We start from the raw sequence: 22,619 nt of genomic DNA on the forward strand, positions 1-22,619 counted from the left end.
AGCTTCCCTCATCAGTCCCCTGCCTGCTATAGGACATCTCTGAAGGGCTCAAAAGGCTTCAAAAGTAGGAGCTGTGGCAGTTGTTATGACTGTTTAAAAAACATATTTTTCGTTTTGTTAATCTGTTTTTTTGTATTAAGGGGTTAATCATCCATTTGCAAGTGGGTGCAATGCTCTGCTAACTTGTTACATACACTGTAAAAATTTCTTTACATTAACTGCCTTTTTTCACTGTTATTTCAAATTTTGGCAAAATTTGTTTCTCTTAAAGGCACAGTAACGTTTTTTTATATTGCTTGTTAACTTGATTTAAAGTGTTTTCCAAGCTTGCTAGTCTCATTGCTAGTCTGTATAAACATGTCTGACACTTGTTCATTATGTTTAAAAGTCATGGTGGAACCCCATAGGAGAATGTGTACTAAATGTATTGATTTCACTTTAAACAATAAAGATCAGCTGTTTTCTTTAAAAGAATTATCACCAGAGGATTCTGACGAGGGGGAAGTTATGCCGACTAACTCTCCCCACGTGTCGGACCCTTTGACTCCCGCTCAAGGGACTCACGCTAAAATGGCGCCAAGTACATCAAAGACGCCCATAGCGATTACTTTGCAGGACATGGCGGCAATCATGGATAATACCCTGTCAGCGGTATTAGCCAGACTGCCTGAATTCAGAGGAAAGCTCGATAGCTCTGGGGTTAGACGTAATACAGAGCGCGCAGATGTTTTAAGGCCCATGTTTGATACTGCGTCACAATATGCAGAAGCTGAGGAAGAGCTTCAGTCTGTGGGTGACGTCTCTGACTCGGGGAAACCTGATTCAGATATGTCTACTTTTAAATTTAAGCTTGAGAACCTCCGGGTGTTGCTTGGAGAGGTTTTAGCTGCTCTGAATGACTGTGACACAATTGCAGTGCCAGAGAAATTGTGTAGACTGGATAAATACTACGCGGTGCCGGTGTGTACTGACGTTTTTCCAATACCTAAAAGGTTTACAAAAATTATTACTAAGGAGTGGGACAGACCCGGTGTGCCGTTTCCCCCCCCCCCTCCTATTTTTAGAAAAATGTTTCCAATAGACGCTACCACGCAGGACTTATGGCAGACGGTCCCTAAGGTGGAGGGAGCAGTTTCTACTTTAGCAAAGTATACCACTATCTCTGTCGAGGACAGTTGTGCTTTTTCAGATCCAATGGATAAAAAATTAGAAGGTTACCTTAAGAAAATGTTTATTCAACAAGGTTTTATCCTGCAGGCACTTCCATGCATTGCTCCTGTCACTGCTGCTGCGGCGTTCTGGTTTGAGTCTCTGGAAGAGGCCTTTCAGACAGCTACTCCATTGACTGAAATACTTGACAAGCTTAGAACACTTAAGCTAGCTAATTCTTTTGTTTCTGATGCCATTGTTCATTTGACTAAACTAACGGCTAAGAATTCTGGATTCGCCATCCAGGCGCGTAGGGCGCTATGGCTTAAATCTTCGTCAGCTGACGTGACTTCAAAGTCTAAGTCTTAACATTCCCTTCAAGGGGCAGACCCTATTCGGGCCTGGTTTGAAGGAAATTATTGCTGACATTACTGGAGGTAAGGGTCATACCCTTCCTCAGGACAGGGCCAAATTAAGGGCCAAACAGTCTAATTTTCGTGCCTTTCGAAACTTCAAGGCAGGTGCAGCATCAACTTCCTCTGCTACAAAACAAGAGGGAACTTTTGCGCAATCCAAGCCGGCCTGGAAATCTAACCAGGCCTGGAGCAAAGGCAAGCAGGCCTGAAAGCCTGCTGCTGCCTCTAAGACAGCATGAAGGAACGGCCCCCTATCCGGCAACAGATCTAGTAGGGGGCAGACTTTCTCTCTTCGCCCAGGCGTGGGCAAGAGATGTTCAGGATCCCTGGGCATTGGACATATCTCAGGGATATCTTCTGGACTTCAAAGCTTCCCCCCCACAAGGGAGATTGCACCTTTCGAGATTATCTGTAAACCAGATAAAGAAAGAGGCATTCTTACGCTGTGTGCAAGACCTCCTAATAATGGGAGTGATCCATCCAGTTCCACAGATGGAACAAGGACAGGGATTTTATTCAAATCTGTTTGTGGTTCCCAAAAAAGAGGGAACCTTCAGACCAATTTTGGATCTAAAGATCTTAAACAAATTCCTCAGAGTTCCATCGTTCAAAATGGAAACTATTCGGACAATCCTACCTATGATCCAGGAGGGTCAGTACATGACCACAGTGGATTTGAAGGATGCTTACCTTCACATACCAATTCACAAAGATCATCATCGGTTCCTAAGGTTTGCCTTTCTAGACAGGCATTACCAGTTTGTGGCTCTTCCCTTCGGGTTAGCTACAGCCCCAATAATTTTTACAAAGGTTCTGGGGTCTCTTCTGGCGGTCCTAAGACCACGGGGCATAGCAGTGGCCCCTTATCTAGACGACATCCTGATACAGGCGTCAAACTTCCAAATTGCCAAATCTCATACGGACATAGTGTTGACATTTCTGAGGTCGCATGGGTGGAAAGTGAACGAGGGAAAGAGTTCTCTATCACCCCTCACAAGGGTTTCCTTCCTAGGAACTCTGATTCTGTAGAAATGAAAATTTACCTGACGGAGTCCAGGTTATCAAAGTTTCTAAATTCCTGCCGTGTTCTTCACTACATTCCGTGCCCTTTGGTGGCTCAGTGCATGGAAGTGATCGGCTTAATGGTAGCGGCGATGGACATAGTGCCATTTGCGCGCCTACATCTCAGACCGCTGCAATTATGCATGCTCAGTCAGTGGAATGGGGATTACACAGATTTGTCCCCTCTGCTAAATTTGGATCAAGAGACCAGAGATTCTCTTCTCTGGTGGCTATCTCGGGTCCATCTGTCCAAAGGTATGACCTTTCGCAGGCCAGATTGGACAATTGTAACAACAGATGCCAGCCTTCTAGGTTGGGGTGCAGTCTGGAATTCCCTGAAGGCTCAAGGATCGTGGACTCAGGAGGAGAAACTCCTCCCAATAAATATTCTGGAGTTAAGAGCAATATTCAATGCTCTTCTAGCTTGGCCTCAGTTAGCAACCCTGAGGTTCATCAGATTTCAGTCGGACAACATCACTACTGTGGCTTACATCAACCATCAAGGGGGGACCAGGAGCTCCCTAGCGATGTTAGAAGTCTCCAAGATAATTCGCTGGGCAGAGACTCACTCTTGCCATCTATCAGCGATCCATATCCCAGGTGTAGAGAACTGGGAGGCGGATTTTCTAAGTCGTCAGACTTTTCATCCGGGGGAGTGGGAACTCCATCCGGAGGTGTTTGCTCAATTGGTTCATCGTTGGGGCACACCAGAATTGGATCTCATGGCGTCTCGCCAGAACGCCAAGCTTCCTTTTTACGGATCCAGGTCCAGGGACCCAGAAGCGACGCTGATAGATGCTCTAGCAGCACCGTGGTTCTTCAACCTGGCTTATGTGTTTCCACCGTTTCCTCTGCTCCCTCGACTGATTGCAAAAATCAAACAGGAGAGAGCATCGGTGATCTTGATCGCGCCTGCGTGGCCACGCAGGACCTGGTATGCAGTCCTGGTGGACATGTCATCCTTTCCACCTTGGCCTCTGCCTCTGAGACAAGACCTTCTACTACAAGGTCATTTCAATCATCCCAATCTAATTTCTCTGAGACTGACTGCCTGGAGATTGAACGCTTGATTTTAGCAAGGCGTGGCTTCTCCGAGTCAGTCATTGATACCTTAATACAGGCACGAAAGCCTGTAACCAGGAAAATCTACCATAAGATATGGCGCAAATATCTTCATTAGTGTGAACCCAAGAATTACTCATGGAGTAAGGTTAGGATTCCTAGGATATTGTCCTTTCTCCAAGAGGGTTTGGATAAAGGATTATCAGCTAGTTCTTTAAAGGGACAGATTTCTGCTCTGTCTATCCTTTTGCACAAGCGTCTGGCAGAGGTTCCAGACATCCAGGCATTTTGTCAGGCTTTGGTTAGAATTAAGCCTGTGTTTAAACCTGTTGCTCCTCCATGGAGCTTAAATTTGGTTCTTAAGGTTCTTCAAGGAGTTCCGTTTGAACCCCTTCATTCCATTGATATCAAACTTTTATCTTGGAAGGTTCTGTTTTTGATGGCTATTTCCTCGGCTCGTAGAGTCTCTGAGTTATCAGCTTTACAATGTGATTCTCCTTATCTGATTTTCCATACAGATAAAGTAGTTCTGCGTACAAAACCTGGGTTTTTACCTAAGGTAGTTTCCAAAAAGAATATCAATCAAGAGATTGTTGTTCCATCATTGTGTCCTAATCCTTCTTCAAAGAAGGAACGTCTTTTACATAATTTGGACGTAGTCCGTGCTTTAAAGTTTTACTTACAAGCGACTAAAGATTTTCGTCAAACATCTTCCCTGTTGTTTACTCTGGACAGAGGAGAGGTCAAAAGGCTTCGGCAACCTCTCTTTCTTTTTGGCTTCGGAGCGTAATACGCTTAGCCTATGAGACTGCTGGACAGCAGCCCCCTGAAAGGATTACAGCTCATTCTACTAGAGCTGTGGCTTCCACCTGGGCCTTTGCAAATCTGTTCAACAGAAGCCTCATTTTTAAAGCGGCGACATGGTCTTCGCTTCATACCTTTTCAAAATTTTACAAATTTGATACTTTTGCTTCTTCGGAGGCTATTTTTGGGAGAAAGGTTCTACAGGCAGTGGTCCCTTCCGTTTAAGTACCTGCCTTGTCCCTCCCTTCATCCGTGTACTTTAGCTTTGGTATTGGTATCCCACAAGTAATGGATGATCCGTGGACTGGATACACTTAACAAGAGAAAACATAATTTATGCTTACCTGATAAATTTATTTCTCTTGTGGTGTATCCAGTCCACGACCCGTCCTGTCCTTTTAAGGGAGGTCTATATTTTATGTTGAAATTGTTTTTATGACATATAACAAAAACAGCAAAATAAAATAAAATTAAATGAAGTACATGTGTCGTTCATTTTTCTTCGCATTTTCTATGTGTTCCAATTTACAGATTCATATGAAAACAGTTTCCATCATCAGTTATACAATTAGCAAAAGTAAACTTTATATATGCATTATCCAGATACTTATCTAATATCAGGATCATTATAAACAGTCATGTTTTTGTATCTATCGCTGCAAAGGATCTCAGCGATTCTCAGCGGGGGTCCCGGCTCAAGTATTAGGTCTTTGTATTTAAAGCAGAAGCATTATTCTGATTGGCTTTTCTCTTTGCCTCATGGTACATTATAAAAGGTTCCCATCTTGCTAGAAATCTCTCTGTATCATTGAGGGACTCAGCTGCTGCGCTTGCCATATTGTAATGATATTCTAATTTATTATAAATAAAGGATAAGTCAGGAGGGGTGGATTTCCAGAACTGAGCTATGCTAAGTCTGACTATAGTGCAGACCATCATAGCTAGTTTAAGGTGCGTCTTTGGTATGCCTGGTATTGGGAAGTGAAGTAGAGCCTGCTCTATTGTTAGTGTTATTTGTTTTTGGAGTATTGCACTAAGCAGTTGAGAGGTGTAGTCCCAGATTTTTTTAATTCGCTTGCACTCCCACCACATGTGGGTATACGAGCCTCTTTCCCCACACCCTCTATAACAAGAATGTGATGGTGCGTCTCTCAAACCGTGTGACCTTGTTGGGTGAAGGTACCATCTGAACGCAACCTTTATGTAATTTTCTTTAAGTAAGGCGTTTTGTGTAAAGGACAATCCGTTTGAGAGGTTTGTGTACCATGTTTTGATTGGCCAGGTTTTTCCTATATCTTGTTCCCATCTAATGATAGTTAGTGTCTTCTCTGTATTTCCTGGGGAGTTAAAAATGAAATAGAGGGATGAGATCACTCCTGGTATATTTGAGGCTGTAAGGCACATTGTTTCTAGTGTTGTGTTTGGAAGGGGTTATGCATTGCCTAGTATTTCATTTGCTCTTGATCTCAATTGTAAATAATGATACCATATATTTTTGTCATTGATATCCAGGTTTTGGTATTGAGTAAATGTCATTACTTTATCTGCTATAAGTATGTCTGCTATTCTATAGAGTCCTTTATTGGACCATTTCTGTTGGACCGTTAAACCGACGGAAGTATCAAATGTTACTAGTGGGGTTAGTTTAGATCTGTCTCTAGTAAGTGTGTATTTAGAGTTTAGAGATTTCCATATGTGAATAGTGTGTTCAATCGCAATAAACTTGCCTTTCTGCTTGTGTTTTGTGAGATATGGAGCCCAAAGCAATTTGGGTAGGAAATCGGTCTTGATGAGATTCGACTCAATACGAGTCCATTGCTTCTTGTTATACTCTCTAAACCAATGTATAGTCTGCGCCATCCTTGCAGCGTGGTAATATGAAATTAAATTGGGTACCCCTACCCCCCCTTCGCTTCTGTTTGTGCACATTACTTTTTTATTGATTCGTGCTTTCTTCCCTTGCCATATGAATCTCATCAGGTCCCTTTGCAGTTTGTGTAGTTCTGAGAGTGGAACCGAGATGGGTAGAGCTCTAAATAGATACAGTAATTTGGGTAATAGGGTCATTTTAGTGGAGATAATCTTGCCGTACAGAGAGATTTTAAGTTTAACCCATTTACTCATAAGGTCTCTAATGTGTTTAAACATTGGTGTATAATTAGTGTGGTAAAGGGCGTGTATGTTTGCAGGGAGATTAATCCCTAAGTATCTGATGAATTTCTTAGCCCATTTAAATGTAAAGTTGAGTTCCAGAAGTTTTTTAGTGTGCTGTGGGAGTTTGATGCTTAGGGCCTCACACTTGTCCTCATTTATCTTGTAGCCTGAAAGGTTACTAAATTGGTGCAGTATATGATATAGAGGGGGAAGAGATAGCAGTGGTCTGGTTAGTGACAGGATGATGTCGTCCGCGAATAGGGACATTTTGTGGTCTATTACCCCGTCATTTATGCCCGCTATATTCTGATCGTCTCTTATTTTAATTGCCAGTGGCTCAATACAGAGCGCGAACAATAAGGGAGAGAGCGGGCAACCTTGGCGTGTACCGTTTCTGATGCTTATTGCCTTAGACTGGTAGCCCGACAATTTTACGAATGCCGTTGGAGATGAGTATAAATTAGTAAGCGCATCTAGAAATGTACCCCGGATCCCTATTTTTCTAAGGACTGCGAACATATATTGCCAATTGACCCTATCAAACGCCTTCTCTGCATCCAAAGCCAGAAACAGAGAAGGCGTTCCCCCCGCTGCGGCAGCATTAATCAAATCTATCACTTTGCGGGTGTTGTCCGGTGCCTCTCTCCCAGAGACAAACCCCACCTGATCCAAGTGTATTACCTCAGTAAGTATAGGATTCAATCGATTTGCCAATATTTTGGTGAATAGTTTTATATCCTGGTTTATTAATGATATAGGTCTATAGTTTTGGCAGTACTGCTTATTTTTACCGGGCTTCGGGATTACTGCAATTCTGGCTGCTAACATCTCTGGGGGAATTACCTTGTTTTGTAGTATCGAATTGAATACTTTTACCAGCTGAGGTATTAAAATTGGTTGTAACAATTTATAGAATATCCCCGAATACCCATCTGGACCTGGAGCCTTTGAATTTTTAAGAGTTTTTATGCCTAATTTGACTTCTTCATTTGTGATTGGCTTATTTAGGGATTCCCTATCCTGCTCAGTTATAGAGGGTAAGGAGCTGTTTTCTAGAAATGTATCTAACTCTGCTGTTTTATCTGCATCTCCTCTCTTATGTGGGAGATTGTATAATTTGTGATAATAATCAGCGAACGTCTTCGCTATTGCTAAAGGGTCATTTTATTGTCCGGTAGTTTTAATTGAGGTACTGTGGTGATCCTAGTAATTTCTTTCAGTTTATTGGCCAGCATTCTGTCGGGTTTATTGCCATAAATGTAGTACTGTTTGTCAATCATTTTAATTGTCCTGATGGCGTCTTTGTTCTGGAGATGGTCTAACTTGTCATTTTTGGTTTTTAATTGTTTTGTTAGCTCTTTAGTGGGTTTATCTAGGCTTTTGACTTGCAAGAGGTTAATTTCTGTTTTTAGTTGCTCTATTTGGGTGTTTTTAAGTTTACGTTGTTTGCTAGCCTCTGTGATCAGTAGGCCTCTAACGTAGGCTTTTAATGCTCCCTATTCATATATTGGATTTGAGGTGGTATCTTTGTTTAGTGTAATAAATTCTTGTATTTGCTGTTGGAGTGAATTCAGTGTTAAACTATCCTGTAACAAGTGAGAATTAAGTGTCCAGGCTTTCGTTCTATTCGGGTTGATTATGCCTGATAGTGTGATTTCTACCAAGGAGTGATCTGACCAGGCACAATTTAAAATTGAGCTATTGACTAGCAGAGGTACCATGATCTGACTTATAAAAATATAGTCAATTCTGGAGTGTGATTTATGTACTGGGGAGTAATATGTGTAGTCTCTCGCTGTACTGTTAAGTGTTCGCCAACTGTCTATCAGATTGTGGTCAAGGGTAAAGTCTCTTAAAACTCTATGGGATGCTCTAATAGTTGTATGTTGTGAGGTGGTTACTAGTGACCTATCTACGTTGTTATCCATGGTGGTATTGAAGTCCCCCCCCAATAATTGTTTTATATCTTTTCCAGAGTGTAAGTTCTTTACTTAGTCTAGATATAAAAACGGATTGGTGTTCGTTAGGGGCGTACACATTGACTAACAGCACTGGGGTGTCTTGTATAAGGCCTTTTAAGATTAAGAATCTTCCTTCCTTATCTCTAATGACTGATTCTTCTTTGAAGTTTAATGAGGTGTGGAGAAGGATCGTAACTCCACATTTTTTTGTTTGGATTAATTGAGTGATATTGTTTAGGGTATGTTTTATCCCAATATTTGGGAGTGTATGCTCTGGTAAAGTGTGTTTCCTGTAGCATCACTATTTGTGCTTTCAGGGATTTATATTCATTAATAGCCTTTCTGCGTTTTATGTCAGAGTTTAGTCCTCTGACGTTATGTGATATTATTTTAATCGACATAATAGTGTGAGAAATACATCTTTAGCGTTTCCTTACCTTCCGTTATTATATATACATCATAGAGTACCCTTGCACTCTTAATCTGTCATGTTATCCCACCCCCTGGAGAGCCGGGACCTTCGCTGATATGTCGCAGGGCATCGTACCCTATGATAAGTCCTTCAGTATATCTTAGTGGGAGATAGAAATATGTGTTAAGAATAAGCTGGTAATAAAACCAAATATATAGACAGAAACCATACAATGATGAAAGCCTCAAAAGAGATCTCAATCTGTAATGTAGAGCCGTTTTGATAGACACATGTAATAAAAACAAAAAACTATAAATGTCAATGGTTCGAACTTAAACATACATAATAGGGGAACAGATTATGGCATGCAATCAATGTGGGCAATGAGCATGTGCAGTTCTAATTTTGGAGAAGGGTAAATCTAGCAAATAATGTTATGGGAGTATAAGGGCAGAGAGTGGCAAGTTGGGGAAGGGGGAAAAGGGAGGAAAGGGAGGGGAGGGAGTGGGAAGGGATATAGGGGAGGGGACCCGAGATGTGCTTCAATTATTCAATTCACAAAAAATAAACTTTAAGGCAACATTGGTAATACAACTTTTAGAAATTAGAGTCCTCCAAAGGAACTAGTAGGAGGGCACCAAGTATTGCCAACAACTGTATAAAGGTAGTCTCTAGAACTCAACTTGGTTAACTGAAAATTTAAGAAGTCTTCAAAGAATATTTGGAAGCTTTGTAGCCTCCGCATATATAATTACTGGTACTTTCACTTATTGTTACCTCCCTTCAGTCCGGAGCATCCTCTTCTATTGAGGATTCTGATTCTATAGGGTCATCTGGTATAGGTTTTCTTTTCTTAGTCTTTGTCGAATCTCGGACAGGCATCCATTCTCTGTGATAGTTTTTCTTAGTTGTCTTGCTAGGCGGTGGTGTACTGGATTCTCCAGGTGGGATTTTGAGTTTAGTCAGCAATGAAAAGCCTTCTTCTTTGGTAGTGCAGCTATACACGGTGTTCTGAATCGAAAAGACTAACTTGAATGGGAAGTTCCATCTGTATCTAATGTGAGCAGCGTTGAGGGCTGCTGTTATAGGTTTCAGATCTCTTCTTTTTCGGAGAGTGATAGGGGCTAAATCAGCATAGATTTGAATACTATGCCCATCATATGTGATAGTCTGGTTGTTTCTAGCGGCTTTCATGATGAGTTCTTTAACGTGAAAGTAGTGAAGTTTAGTTATGATATCTCATGGAGGTGGATTGCTGTGGTTTCGTTAGTGCCCTGTGCACACGATCCATAAGTAGCATTTCTACTTCGACCTCAGGGACTAGTTGGTGGAAAAGATCTGTTATAGTTTCATCCAGGTTCTTATATGTTTCTGGAAGGTTTCTGATGCGGATATTTGATCTGCGTGATCCATTTTCAAGATCTTCTATGTGATCTTCTAATTTAGTTATGTAAGTAGAGTTTTCTTGTATAGAATGACGTAATTGAGGAATTTCTTCGACTATGTTATCCAATTTGTCTTCTAGTTCGGCCGTGCGGCCTCCAATTTCTCTAATATCCAGCCTCAATTCTGAAATGGCAGACTTTAACTCCTCTTGAAATAGAGATTTTATCTGAGTCAAGAGTTCTTTATTGGTTGTTGAAGAATTTAGCTGGTCGGGAGCCGTTTGTGGGCTTTTTGCAGGGCTGGAGTTTTGAGTGATAAGGCTTTTATCTAATGCTTTTTGTTTTGCTTGAGATTTTGACAGGCATTCTTTGACTGTCTGCGTTTTATTCTTCATCTTGTTACCACTTGTTATAGATTTTCTGCACCTTAGAGGTTGTGTACTTTGTAACTGTAGTTCCAGCACAGGAAAGCCGGTAGATTTTTATATGGCTTAAGTAAATACCCGTGAACTAGGGATTGCTTAGTGATACACCATTAATTAGAACTGTCCATGCTTGCTAGTGGATAATATTGTTAGTCACATTGATTATCAACAGTGCTTTATCTTGCCATTTCTTTCCCCAATTTGTGTGACACTTTACATTTCCCTTCTTGTCCTTTTGAGGGGGAATTATATAAAATTTCTAGGAAGTCTTGTGGGTCCCTGCAGTTCCTGTTCCTCCGTTAGACTACTGAGCCCCCTGATTCTGGCCACCTGAATCGTCCTGTTCCCAGGTTTAAGACGCCTCTAAAACAGGGCAGGCAGCTAGGATGATATTTATATGGAGGGCCAAAAAGGAAAGGAGATCTGCAGGCTTATTCTATATTTTTTATTGCTCTGTCATCAGCAGTAAGTCTGTCTTAAATGAGGCACTGCTGTCTGTTTATCCCACCCTGCACTTGTTCAATGGGGGTGTATGTGAAGAGGGATCCCACTTAGCTTTTTTATTTATTTATTTTTTTTTTATTTTATTTTTTTTGTGAACCCAGTGCAGTACTCTGTAGAGGGGAATAAAGATGCAAAATGGCGTTTTTTCCCGCCTTTCGCTTTGTTGGTCTTTAGTATTGCAGTGAGAAGGAGAAAGAGTCCCCAAAAATATCGCATCAGTCCTGGATCGCTGTGAACCCAGCTGTTGTGTGTGTCAGCCTATGAACCTATGGTCCGGTGTTTGATCTCTCTGCAATGCGCTCCTGGAGATGAAATCCAAGATGGCGCCGACCACACTCTCTTTCTGCTCTCTCACCGGGCTCCCTTTCCCCCTCCTACACCCGGGCTTGTCGCGGATACAAATGGGAGAGCTCCTTCTTTCAAGTGAGACACTCGTGTTTCTAGGTCTAGCTGCTACCGGAATACCGGGATAGTCATCTGCCTCACTGCCGCTATTCAGCTCTTTGTTATGGGGAATATTAGTACCTGGAGTCCTGCCAGTCTCTCCCTCCTCCGGCACCCAGGTCTATATTTTAAACTACAGTCACCACTGCACCCTATGGTTTTTCCTTTCTCGGCTAGTTTCGGTCGAATGACTGGATATGGCAGTTAGGGGAGGAGCTATATAGCAGCTCTGCTGTGGGTGATCCTCTTGCAACTTCCTGTTGGGAAGGAGAATATCCCACAAGTAATGGATGATTCGTGGACTGGATACACCACAAGAGAAATAAATTTATCAGGTAAGCATAAATTATGTTTTTGTGTATGTAATTGTCTTATAATAAAAAAATGAATGGCAGAACATTACCACAAGATACACGTCACATCTCCTATAATACATATAGTTCATGTTTTTTCTTCTTCTTTATTACTTATTCCACCTTCTCACTACAGATAATGAAGATGTTTTTTGAAGGCCGCTACATAATCTTGCTGATGGGACTATTCTCTATTTACACTGGACTCATCTATAATGATTGTTTTTCAAAGTCATTGAATATCTTTGGCTCCAGCTGGAATGTGTCGGCAATGTTTTCAACTGGCAACTGGACGTAAGTATTTCCATGGATTAGAGACTTGCCTAATGCTTCCATCTTTGTTTTTCATTTCATGACCTTTAGTCTTTATCCAGTTATGTTTTGTTTGATGAAAATTTCTTATCAAGAAAATATTTTGAACGTTTGTAGGTAATACCTATTTCGTATCTAGTGATTGATGCTTTTGTTTTACAATAAATATAAAAATAAAGTTGGCAATATTCATATGATAATGTGAGGTTCCTACTGTGGGTATTTTAATATAGTAAATCTAAACTTGGTTTTTAATTTTACATAAGATCAAATACCCTACTGTTCAACTTAGATGTAATGCAATTACTGTAAGGTGATACAATTCTGAATCATTAATCACCAAATGATAGCAGGTTAAGTATCCCTGTTATGTTTTTGTGTTTTTGCTACAGAAATGGTGATCTATCTAATAGTGTCCTGACACTGAATCCCTCCGTGCCAGGCGTGTTAAATGGAGTTTATCCCTTCGGCATAGACCCAGTGAGTACTTTCTCTTCATTCCGTGCTCTTATATTTGCTAATCACCGTGTTAATATTATTTTCATCTTTCTTTTCTTCAGTCTTACAAATTACAGCTTAACATCTCTTTTTTCTTTCTTTCTTTCTTTCTCATTTTCTCTCTCTTTCTCTTTTTCTCTCTTTCTCTTTTTCTCTTTCTTTTTCTCTTTCTTTCTCTTTCTCTTTCTCTTTTTTATGACACGATGAGTCCACGGATCATCTTAATTACTAATGGGATATTCACCTCCTGGTCAGCAGGAGGATGCAAAGAGCACCACAGCAGAGCTGTTAAATAGCTCCTCCCTTCCCTCCTACCCCAGTCATTCTCTTTGCCTACGTTAAGTGCAAGGAGGTGGTAAAGTTAGGTGTTAGAAAAGATTCTTCAATCAAGAGTTTATTATTTTTAAAGTAGTACAAGATTGTGCTGCTTTGTTTTCGGGCGTAACCGTAGTCCATATCAGTCTCTTCAGTAGGGCATTGGTGGCTTTAGAGCAATGGGAACTTGTGGGACATAATTCTCACTCCGCCTCCCATGTAATTTTTGCTGCTCTTACCAAGAAAATCTGAGGGATATTACTCAGAACTTTCGTTTTAAATTACAGGTCCATGTGAGGGAGAGGACCTCGCAAACCTGGGAACTGCCTTACTGTCCGGCAGAAGATGAGGTAAGTGCTAACTTTATTCTGGTGGTTGGAAAGACTCAGAAGAAAGGTTGGACACTTAATCTTTATTATACCTCATTGGATTTTACCTCTTTATCAGAGGGTTACGGATAGATTCCCCCAGAGTATTAGGGGACACTTTGGGACAGTTTAGACGCAGACACTTGGGCTGTATGGGACATGTGCTATCATCTCCCGGCGGTTTCATGATAGCCGACCGAGAGTTCCCCCTATTGCCAAAAACTGATGCGTATACAAAGACGGGCTCAGTGTGAGGGGAGTTACGCTTACTAAAAATATTTGAATGGGACTTGTGTGCTCATCTCCCGGCGGTTTAATAATAGCCGACCGGGAGATCTCATATTACCATAACTGATGAGCTATACAACAGACGAGCTCAGGGTGTGAAGGGGACTGTGTTCTCATCTCCCGGTGGTTTAATAATAGCCGACCGGGAGATCACATATTGCCATAACTGATGACGAGCTCAGTGTGAGGTGATTTAACATTTAGATTTTTCTCTCGGACTAGCAGCTGCCAATCTGAAGCTGATCAGTCCGTTATTACGCTCCCAACAGTTCCGCTTAGTAAAAATAAAAAAATCAATGGCGACCGGGATTGCACATGCATATGATGGGCGGAGTTATGTGTGGCGCCAATTTAGTTGCGCACCACTTTGTCAGTTCTTCCGAGTATCGGAAGGAATAGAGGAGAGTGTTTACTCTTAAATAGAGAAAGTAACGGACCGGACAGTGTTTCAAAAGGTCTTAGTCCGGAATATTTACTGTGCAGAGGGCTGACAGGCACCTCAGCTAGGTTTAGCTAAGATGTAGAGGGGGTTTTCAGTACAGTGTTTTTATCAACCATGTTTGCACTCTTAATTGAGAAGTTACTTGTTAAGAATTTAAAGCGACAGTAACATAAATAAAAAAGTTTCTCTTTAAAAGTTAGAGACAGTAACGAGTTTTTCTTGGATTATTCACCCATATGTGTGGCAGAGTGGTCCAAGAGGCTCTATAAAGTGTCTCCTTATGTTTTGAAATGAATGGAAAGCCCTTTACTATAAGAATAAAAAAAAAAATCTCCAAAAGTGCAATTTTTTTTATAACCAACACATGCAGTGCCCTGCGCCTCTTCACGAACTTCACCTGGGGTTATTTGACAAAACATTGCTTCCTAAGATTATTGAAGCGATATCTGATGTATTTAATCAGTGAATGTTGCTGATACAGTAGTAGCTTTTCCGAATTATCCTCCTTGAAGCATGAAGTGGGGAATACTTCGGTAGTAGATAAGGGGGAAATCTCAGACTCTGTCTTTGTAATTCCTTTCGTTGATACTGAAGCGTTTCCTTTCAGCTTAGGCTTCAACACCTCCGTTTGTTAGTAAAAGGTTTCTGATACCCTGGATGATTCCAACATTATCGGCGTAGTCAGTCCTAATAAGTCCAGTACACTTTACAAAGTCAGGGAGAAACTGGGTACCCCCTTTTCTCCAGATATAGCAGACTCTATCAAGGAGTCTTGCCAATAGTACCCAGGGAAGGGGTGTATGTCAGAGTTTACATCTACCTGCAGTTCGTATTGCTTTGTCACCAGTGTGGTGGCGTAATGTTTTGATGCATGGTCTGATTCTATTGGATTGACACTTCTCTCGAAGAAGTTAGCCGACTCCTTTATTTCAGATGCTCCTCTTCAAGGTTTTAACCTGGGAGCTAAGTTTTCAGGTTTTTGCCATATGGCCCGCAGAGCGTCAGGAAAGATATGGTCTGCAGATACCTCATCTGAGTATAAACTTTTGGGTGATTCCCTACAAGGGAAGACCTTGTTTAGACCTGTTTTAGTGGAAATTCTCTCTATTTTGAGAGGGAAGGGACATTCATTCCCTCAGGAATAGGGGAAAGCAATTAAAGTATCCTGCTAGGAAAACAAAAGACAGCAGGCTAGGCCTGTCCCCAATCCGGGAAGACTCTGTATCCCTAGGATACAATCTAGAGTCAGGACTTTTTCTTCCAGGGGCAGATCTTTGCTTCTTCAAAGATTATCTGCACAAGAAGAGAGGCATTTTTCCACTGCATAGGAGACCTCTCTGACGGGGTAGCGATAGTCCCTGTTCGGATTCAGGAACAGAGTCTGGAATTTATTACAATTTGTTCGTGGTTCCCAAAAGGAGGGAACCTTCTTCAGTACTGTTTGTAGATATCAAGAGTCTAAATAAATTCATAAAATTACCGTCCTTCAAGATGGAAGCTATTCGTTCCACTTTCCCTTGATTCAAGAGGGTCAATCTATGACACTGAGAAATAAAGGATGTGTATTTGCCTGTTCCCATTCATAGGGATCATCACAAGTTTCTAAGGTTTGTCTTTCTAGACAAACTTTTCCAATTCATGGCTCTTCCCTTCGGTCTTGCCACAGCTCCCAGACTTTTTTCTCAGAGGTTCTGGGACCGCTGTTTGAGGTGCTTCGATTAAGGGGCATTGCAGTGTCACCCTATCTGAGCGACACATTCGTCCAGGCACCATCCTTCAACAAGCAAGATCCCACACGGAAATGTTGTTATCTTTCCTGAGATCTCAAGGATGGAAGGTAAATTTGGAAAAGAGTTCCTTAGTTCCAAATACAGGGGTAACTTTCTTGGGAACAATAATAGATTTCCTATATATGTTTATTTTTCTGACAGAAGTCAGGAAATCAAAGATTTTCGATACTTGTCTAGCTCTTCAGTTCACCCCTCGCCCATCAGTGGCTCAGTGCATGGAGGTAATCGGGCTGATGGTGGTGGCAATGGACATCATCCTGTTTGCTCGGTTTCACCTCAGAGCTTTACAGTTAAACATGCTCAGGCAATGGAACGGAGATTATGCGGGCTTGTCTCCCCAAAGAGTACTGGAGCAGGAGACAAGGAATTCTCTTCAGTGGTTGTCTCTGGATCATTTCTCCCAGGGAACCTGCTTTCGCAGACTATCTTGGGTGATGGTGACAACAAATGCCAGCCTAGGATGGGGAGCAGTCTAGGGCTTTCTAAAGGCTCAGGGAGTTTGGACTCAGTCTGTTCTACCAATAAACATTCTGGAGTTGAGAGCGATCTTCAATGCTTTTCTGGCATGGCCCCAGTTAGCCTTGGTCCAGTTTATCAGATTCCAGTCGGATAACCTAACTTCAGTGGTTTGCATCATTCATCAGAAAGGAACGAGAAGTTCCTTAGCGATGACAGAGGTAACCAAAATAATTCAATGGGGAGAGGTCCATTCTTGCTGTCTGTCGGCGATCCACAATCCAGGGGTGGACATCTGGGAGGCGGAATTCCTGAGTAGGCAGACCTTTCATCAGGGGAGTGGGAACTCCATCTGAAGGTGTTCTCCAGCCTGATTCTCAAATGGGGTCAGCCGGAATTAGATCTCATGACATCTCTGCAGAATCTCAAGCTCCTGAGGTACAGGTCGAGGTCCAGGGACCCTCAGGTGGTACTGATGCCCTGGCGGTACCTTGGACCTTCAGTCTAGCATACCTATTTTCTCTGTTGCCTCTTCTTCCTTGGGTCATTGCTCGAGTTCAGTAGGAGAGGGCCTCGGTGATCGTCATTGCACCGGCTTGGCCTCTCAGGATTTGGTATGTTGATCTGGTGGACATGTAGTACCTTCTAATTCGAGGGCCCTTTTCTCACCCAAGTCTAGTTTCTCTGAAACTGACTGCTTGGAGATTGAACGCTTAATTTTATCCAAAGCGGGGCTTTTCATGGTCATTGAGACTATGATTCAGGCTCGTAATCCTGTTTCTAGAAGGATTTACCATAAGATATGGTGTACATATCTCTATTGGTGTGAATCTTAGGGTTACTCCTTGAGTAGATTTTGGATTCATAGAATTCTGTCCTTTCTCCAAGAAGCTTTGGAGAAAGGTTTTATCGGCAAGTTCCCTAAAGAGTCAAATATGTGTCTTGTCTATTTTGTTACATAACCGCCTGGCGGACGTCCCAGACATACAATCATTTTGTCAGGCCTGGTCAGGATCAGGTCTGTGTTCAAACCAGTTACTCCTCCATGGAGTCTGAATTTAGTTCTCAAAGTTTTTCAAGGGGCTCCGTCTGAGCCTATACATTCCTTAGATATTAAGTTGTTTTCTTGGACGTTTTATTTCTTGTTACTATTGCTTCTGCTTGTAGAGTGTCCGAGCTCTCTGCATTGAAGTATGAGTCTTCTTACCTTATTTTCCATTCAGATAAGGTAGTTTTACGTACTAAATTAGGATTTCTTCCTAAGGTTGTTTCTGATCGGAACATTAATCGGGGGATTGTTGTTCCTTCCTTGTGTCCTAATCCTTCTTCTCAGAAAGCACAATTTGGACGTGGTCCGTGCTTTTAAATTTTACCTGCAGGCGACTAAGGCTTTCAGCAGTCTTCTACTTTGTTTGTGGTTTTCTCGGGAGAAAGTAAGGGCCAGAAAGCTACTTCTCTTTCTTTCTGGCTGAAGAGTATTATACGTTTTGCATTTGAGATTGCTAGACTACAGCCTCCAGAGAGAGTTACGGCTCATTCCACGAGGGCGGTTGTTTCCTCATGGGTGTTCAAGAATGAAGCTTCTGTGGAACAGATTTGCAAGGCTGCAACTTGGTCCTCTCTTTACACTTTTTCTAAGTCCTATAAATTTTAGCATTTTTACCTCGTCTGAGGCCGCTTTTGGGAGTAAGGTTCTTCAAGCAGTGGTGCCTTCAGTTTAGGTTTCCTGTCTTGTCCCTCCCATATCATCTGTGTACTCTAGCTTGGGTATTGAATCCCATTAGTAATTAAGATGATCTGTGGACTCATCGTGTCATAAAAAAGAAAAGAAAATTTATGCTTACCTGATAAATGTATTTCTTTTTTGACACGATGAGTCCACGGCCCGCCCTGTTCTTGTAAGACAGGTTGTTGGTTATTATAAACTTCAGACACTTCTGCACCTTGGTTTTTCCTTTCTTTCCTTAACTTCAGTCAAATGACTGGGGTGGGAGGGAAGGGAGGAGCTATTTAACAGCTCTGCTGTGGTGCTCTTTGCCTCCTCCTGCTGACCCGGAGGTGAATATCCCATTAGTAATTAAGATGATCCGTGGACTCATCGTGTCAAAAAATAAATACATTTATCAGGTAAGCATACATTTTTCTCTTTCTCTTTTTCTCTTTCTTTCTCTTTTTCTTTGTCTCTTACTCTTTTTCTCTCTCTCTCAACTCTTCTCATATGAAAACAGTAGGGATATAGTGGAGTGGCTTTTCTAATTTGCTGCAAGGCTAAACTGATCAAGACATTGCATATAGATAATTAAGTCATGATTGAGATACCATGCTTTGGACTACTTAATGTAGTTATTAATGTTAATTGCTGGGACGCCCACTGGCGATTGGCTATTAAAAGATAGTGAAATGACACTTAATGAATCTAGACTTAACTTCATCCAATATGGTGTTGGATAATTTCAGTGTGATTTCCCATATGTGAAGCTAATGTCCCATTAGAAGTTTTGGGGTTACTCGGTAATAAGTTAAAAAAAGGGCAGTTTGGTGCATTATCAAGTTTTTTTTTTTGAGGTGTTGAATTTGATAAGTGAAAAATATTTCAGAAAATGCGTCAAGAAATTGGATTGTTATCATCTGAAACAAGACTGTTCCATGTTAAAGGGAAAACACTTTGAGATTTATATATAAAATGTTTAGTTGTATATATTGAAACAACATTGCAGTATGTAGCTCTGACCATTGAGCATTTTATAATTGGCTTTATCAGCTAACAACTGCAAAACACTGCAGTTTATACTACCTTTATGACGGTTGCTAGCCGTGTTGTCTGCAGACTAAAGCCCAGATTGGTTCCTCCAAGCCCAGTTTGGTCCCTCCAAATAAGGTAAATGTTGGATGCAGTTTTGCTATTTAACCCCTTAACGACCGATGACGTGCAGGGTACGTCCTCCAAAAAAAATACCCTTAATGACCGAGGACGTACCCTGCACGTCGTCGGTCTGGGGAACCGATCCTAATCGCTTCCAGTTATTGCAGTGATGCTCTATATCGAGGCATCCTGCAATAACCTTTTTTACCCCTCCAGTGCAGAGAGAGCCACTCTGTGGCTCTCTCTGCACGCCATCGATGGCCGCAATCGTTGGTCGGTGGGCGGCCATCGATGGGTTCTAATTCTGAGAGGGGTGCAGGGGCGCACGGACGCGCATGCACGGGGAGGGAGCGGGTGGGAACCGCTATACTTCGGACATTTTTTGTCTTGAAAGTGGGAGAGAGAGGGGTTTGAAATAAAAATAAAGTGTGTGTAAGTGATCTGGGAGGGGGGGGGGGGGATGCTACACTATAGAAAAAGAAAAGTAAAATAAAAAAATATATCTTTCTTTCATGTAATTAACAAGAGTCCATGAGCTAGTGACGTATGGGATATACATTCCTACCAGGAGGGGCAAAGTTTCCCAAACCTTAAAATGCCTATAAATACACCCCTCACCACACCCACAAATCAGTTTTACAAACTTTGCCTCCAAGGGAGGTGGTGAAGTAAGTTTGTGCTAGATTCTACGTTGATATGCGCTCCGCAGCAAGTTGGAGCCCGGTTTTCCTCTCAGCGTGCAGTGAATGTCAGAGGGATGTGAAGAGAGTATTGCCTATTGAATGCAGTGATCTCCTTCTACGGGGTCTATTTCATAAGGTTCTCTGTTATCGGTCGTAGAGATTCATCTCTTACCTCCCTTTTCAGATCGACGATATACTCTTATATTTACCATTACCTCTACTGATTCTCGTTTCAGTACTGGTTTGGCTTTCTACAAACATGTAGATGAGTGTCCTGGGGTAAGTAAGTCTTATTTTCTGTGACACTCTAAGCTATGGTTGGGCACTTTATTTATAAAGTTCTAAATATATGTATTCAAACATTTATTTGCCTTGACTCAGAATGTTCAACTTTCCTTATTTTCAGACAGTCAGTTTCATATTTGGGATTATGCATTGAATTATCATATTTTTCTTACCTCAAAAATTTGACTTTTTTCCCTGTGGGCTGTTAGGCTCGCGGGGGCTGAAAATGCTTCATTTTATTGCGTCATTCTTGGCGCGGACTTTTTTGGCGCAAAAATTCTTTTCCATTTCCGGCGTCATACGTGTCGCCGGAAGTTACGTCATTTTTTTGACGTTATTTTGCGCCAAAAATGTCGGCGTTCCGGATGTGGCGTCATTTTTGGCGCCAAAAGCATTTAGGCGGCAAATAATGTGGGCGTCTTATTTGGCGCTAAAAAATATGGGCGTCGCTTTTGTCTCCACATTATTTCAGTCTCATTTTTCATTTGCTTCTGGTTGCTAGAAGCTTGATATTTGGCATTCTTTCCCATTCCTGAAACTGTCTTATAAGGAATTTGATCTATTTTGCTTTATATGTTGTTTTTTCTCTTACATATTGCAAGATGTCTCACGTTGCATCTGAGCCAGAAGATACTACAGGAAAATCACTGCCTGCTGGATCTACCAAAGCTAAGTGTATCTGCTGTAAATTTTTGGTAGCTATTCCTCAAGCTGTTGTTTGTAATAATTGTCATGACAAACTTGTTAAAGCAGATAATATTTCCTTTAGTAATGTACCATTGCCTGTTGCAGTTCCCTCAACATCTAAGGTGCAGAATGTTCCTGATATCATAAGAGATTTTGTTTCTGAATCCATAAAGAAGGCTTTGTCTGTTATTTCTCCTTCTAGTAAACGTAAAAAGTCTTTTAAATCTTCTCTCTCTACAGATGAATTTTTAAATGAACACCATCATTCTGATTCTTTGGACTCTTCTGGTTCAGAGGATTCTATCTCAGAGATTGATGCTGATAAATCTTCATATTTATTTAAGATGGAATTTATTCGCTCTTTACTTAAAGAAGTACTAATTGCTTTAGAAATAGAGGATTCTAGTCCTCTTGATACTAATTCTATACGTTTGGATAAGGTTTTTAAAGCTCCTGCGGTTATTCCAGAAGTTTTTCCTGTTCCTAATGCTATTTCTGCAGTGATTTCCAAAGAATGGGATAAATTGGGTAATTCATTTACTCCTTCTAACGTTTTAAGCAATTATATCCTGTTCCGCCTGACAGGTTAGAATTTTGGGACAAAATCCCTAAAGTTGATGGGGCTATTTCTACCCTTGCTAAACGTACTACCATTCCTACGTCAGATGGTACCTCGTTTAAGGATCCTTTAGATAGAAAAATTGAATCCTTTCTAAGAAAAGCTTATCTGTGTTCAGGTAATCTTCTTAGACCTGCTATATCATTGGCTGATGTTGCTGCAGCTTCAACTTTTTGGTTGGAAACCCTAGCGCAACAAGTAGCAAATCGTGATTCTCATGATATTATTATTCTTCTTCAGCATGCTAATAATTTTATCTGTGATGCCATTTTTGATATTATTAGAGTTGATGTTAGGTTTATGTCTCTAGCTATCTTAGCCAGAAGAGCTTTATGGCTTAAGACTTGGAATGCTGATATGGCTTCTAAATCAACTCTACTTTCCATTTCTTTCCAGGGAAACAAATTATTTGGTTCTCAGTTGGATTCTATTATTTCAACTGTTACTGGTGGGAAAGGAACTTTTTTACCACAGGATAAAAAATCTAAAGGTAAAAACAGGGCTAACAATCGTTTTCGTTCCTTTCGTTTCAACAAAGAACAAAAGCCTGATCCTTCGTCCTCAGGAGCAGTTTCAGTTTGGAAACCATCTCCAGTCTGGAATAAATCCAAGCCTGCTAGAAAGGCAAAGCCTGCTTCTAAGTTCACATGAAGGTACGGCCCTCATTCCAGTTCAGCTGGTAGGGGGCAGGTTACGTTTTTTCAAAGAAATTTGGATCAATTCTGTTCACAATCTTTGGATTCAGAGCATTGTTTCAGAAGGGTACAGAATTGGTTTCAAGATGAGACCTCCTGCAAAGAGATTTTTTCTTTCCCGTGTCCCAGTAAATCCAGTGAAAGCTCAAGCATTTCTGAATTGTGTTTCAGATCTAGAGTTGGCTGG

The 22,619-nt window shown here is 41.3% G+C and overlaps 1 protein-coding gene across 1 annotated transcript in view; it reads left to right on the top strand.

Moving 5' to 3' along the window:
• ATP6V0A2 (ATPase H+ transporting V0 subunit a2) overlaps positions 1-22,619 on the top strand; it is a 236,702-nt gene that overhangs the window by 79,080 nt on the left and 135,003 nt on the right. Inside the window, exons 12-13 of the mRNA XM_053701819.1 lie at positions 12,268-12,425; positions 12,836-12,923. Coding sequence (XP_053557794.1) covers positions 12,268-12,425; positions 12,836-12,923 — 246 coding nt within the window. The remainder of the gene's footprint in view (positions 1-12,267; positions 12,426-12,835; positions 12,924-22,619) is intronic.

This window comes from Bombina bombina, chromosome 2 (genome assembly GCF_027579735.1).
Source record: "Bombina bombina isolate aBomBom1 chromosome 2, aBomBom1.pri, whole genome shotgun sequence".
NCBI classification, from domain to species: domain Eukaryota; kingdom Metazoa; phylum Chordata; class Amphibia; order Anura; family Bombinatoridae; genus Bombina; species Bombina bombina.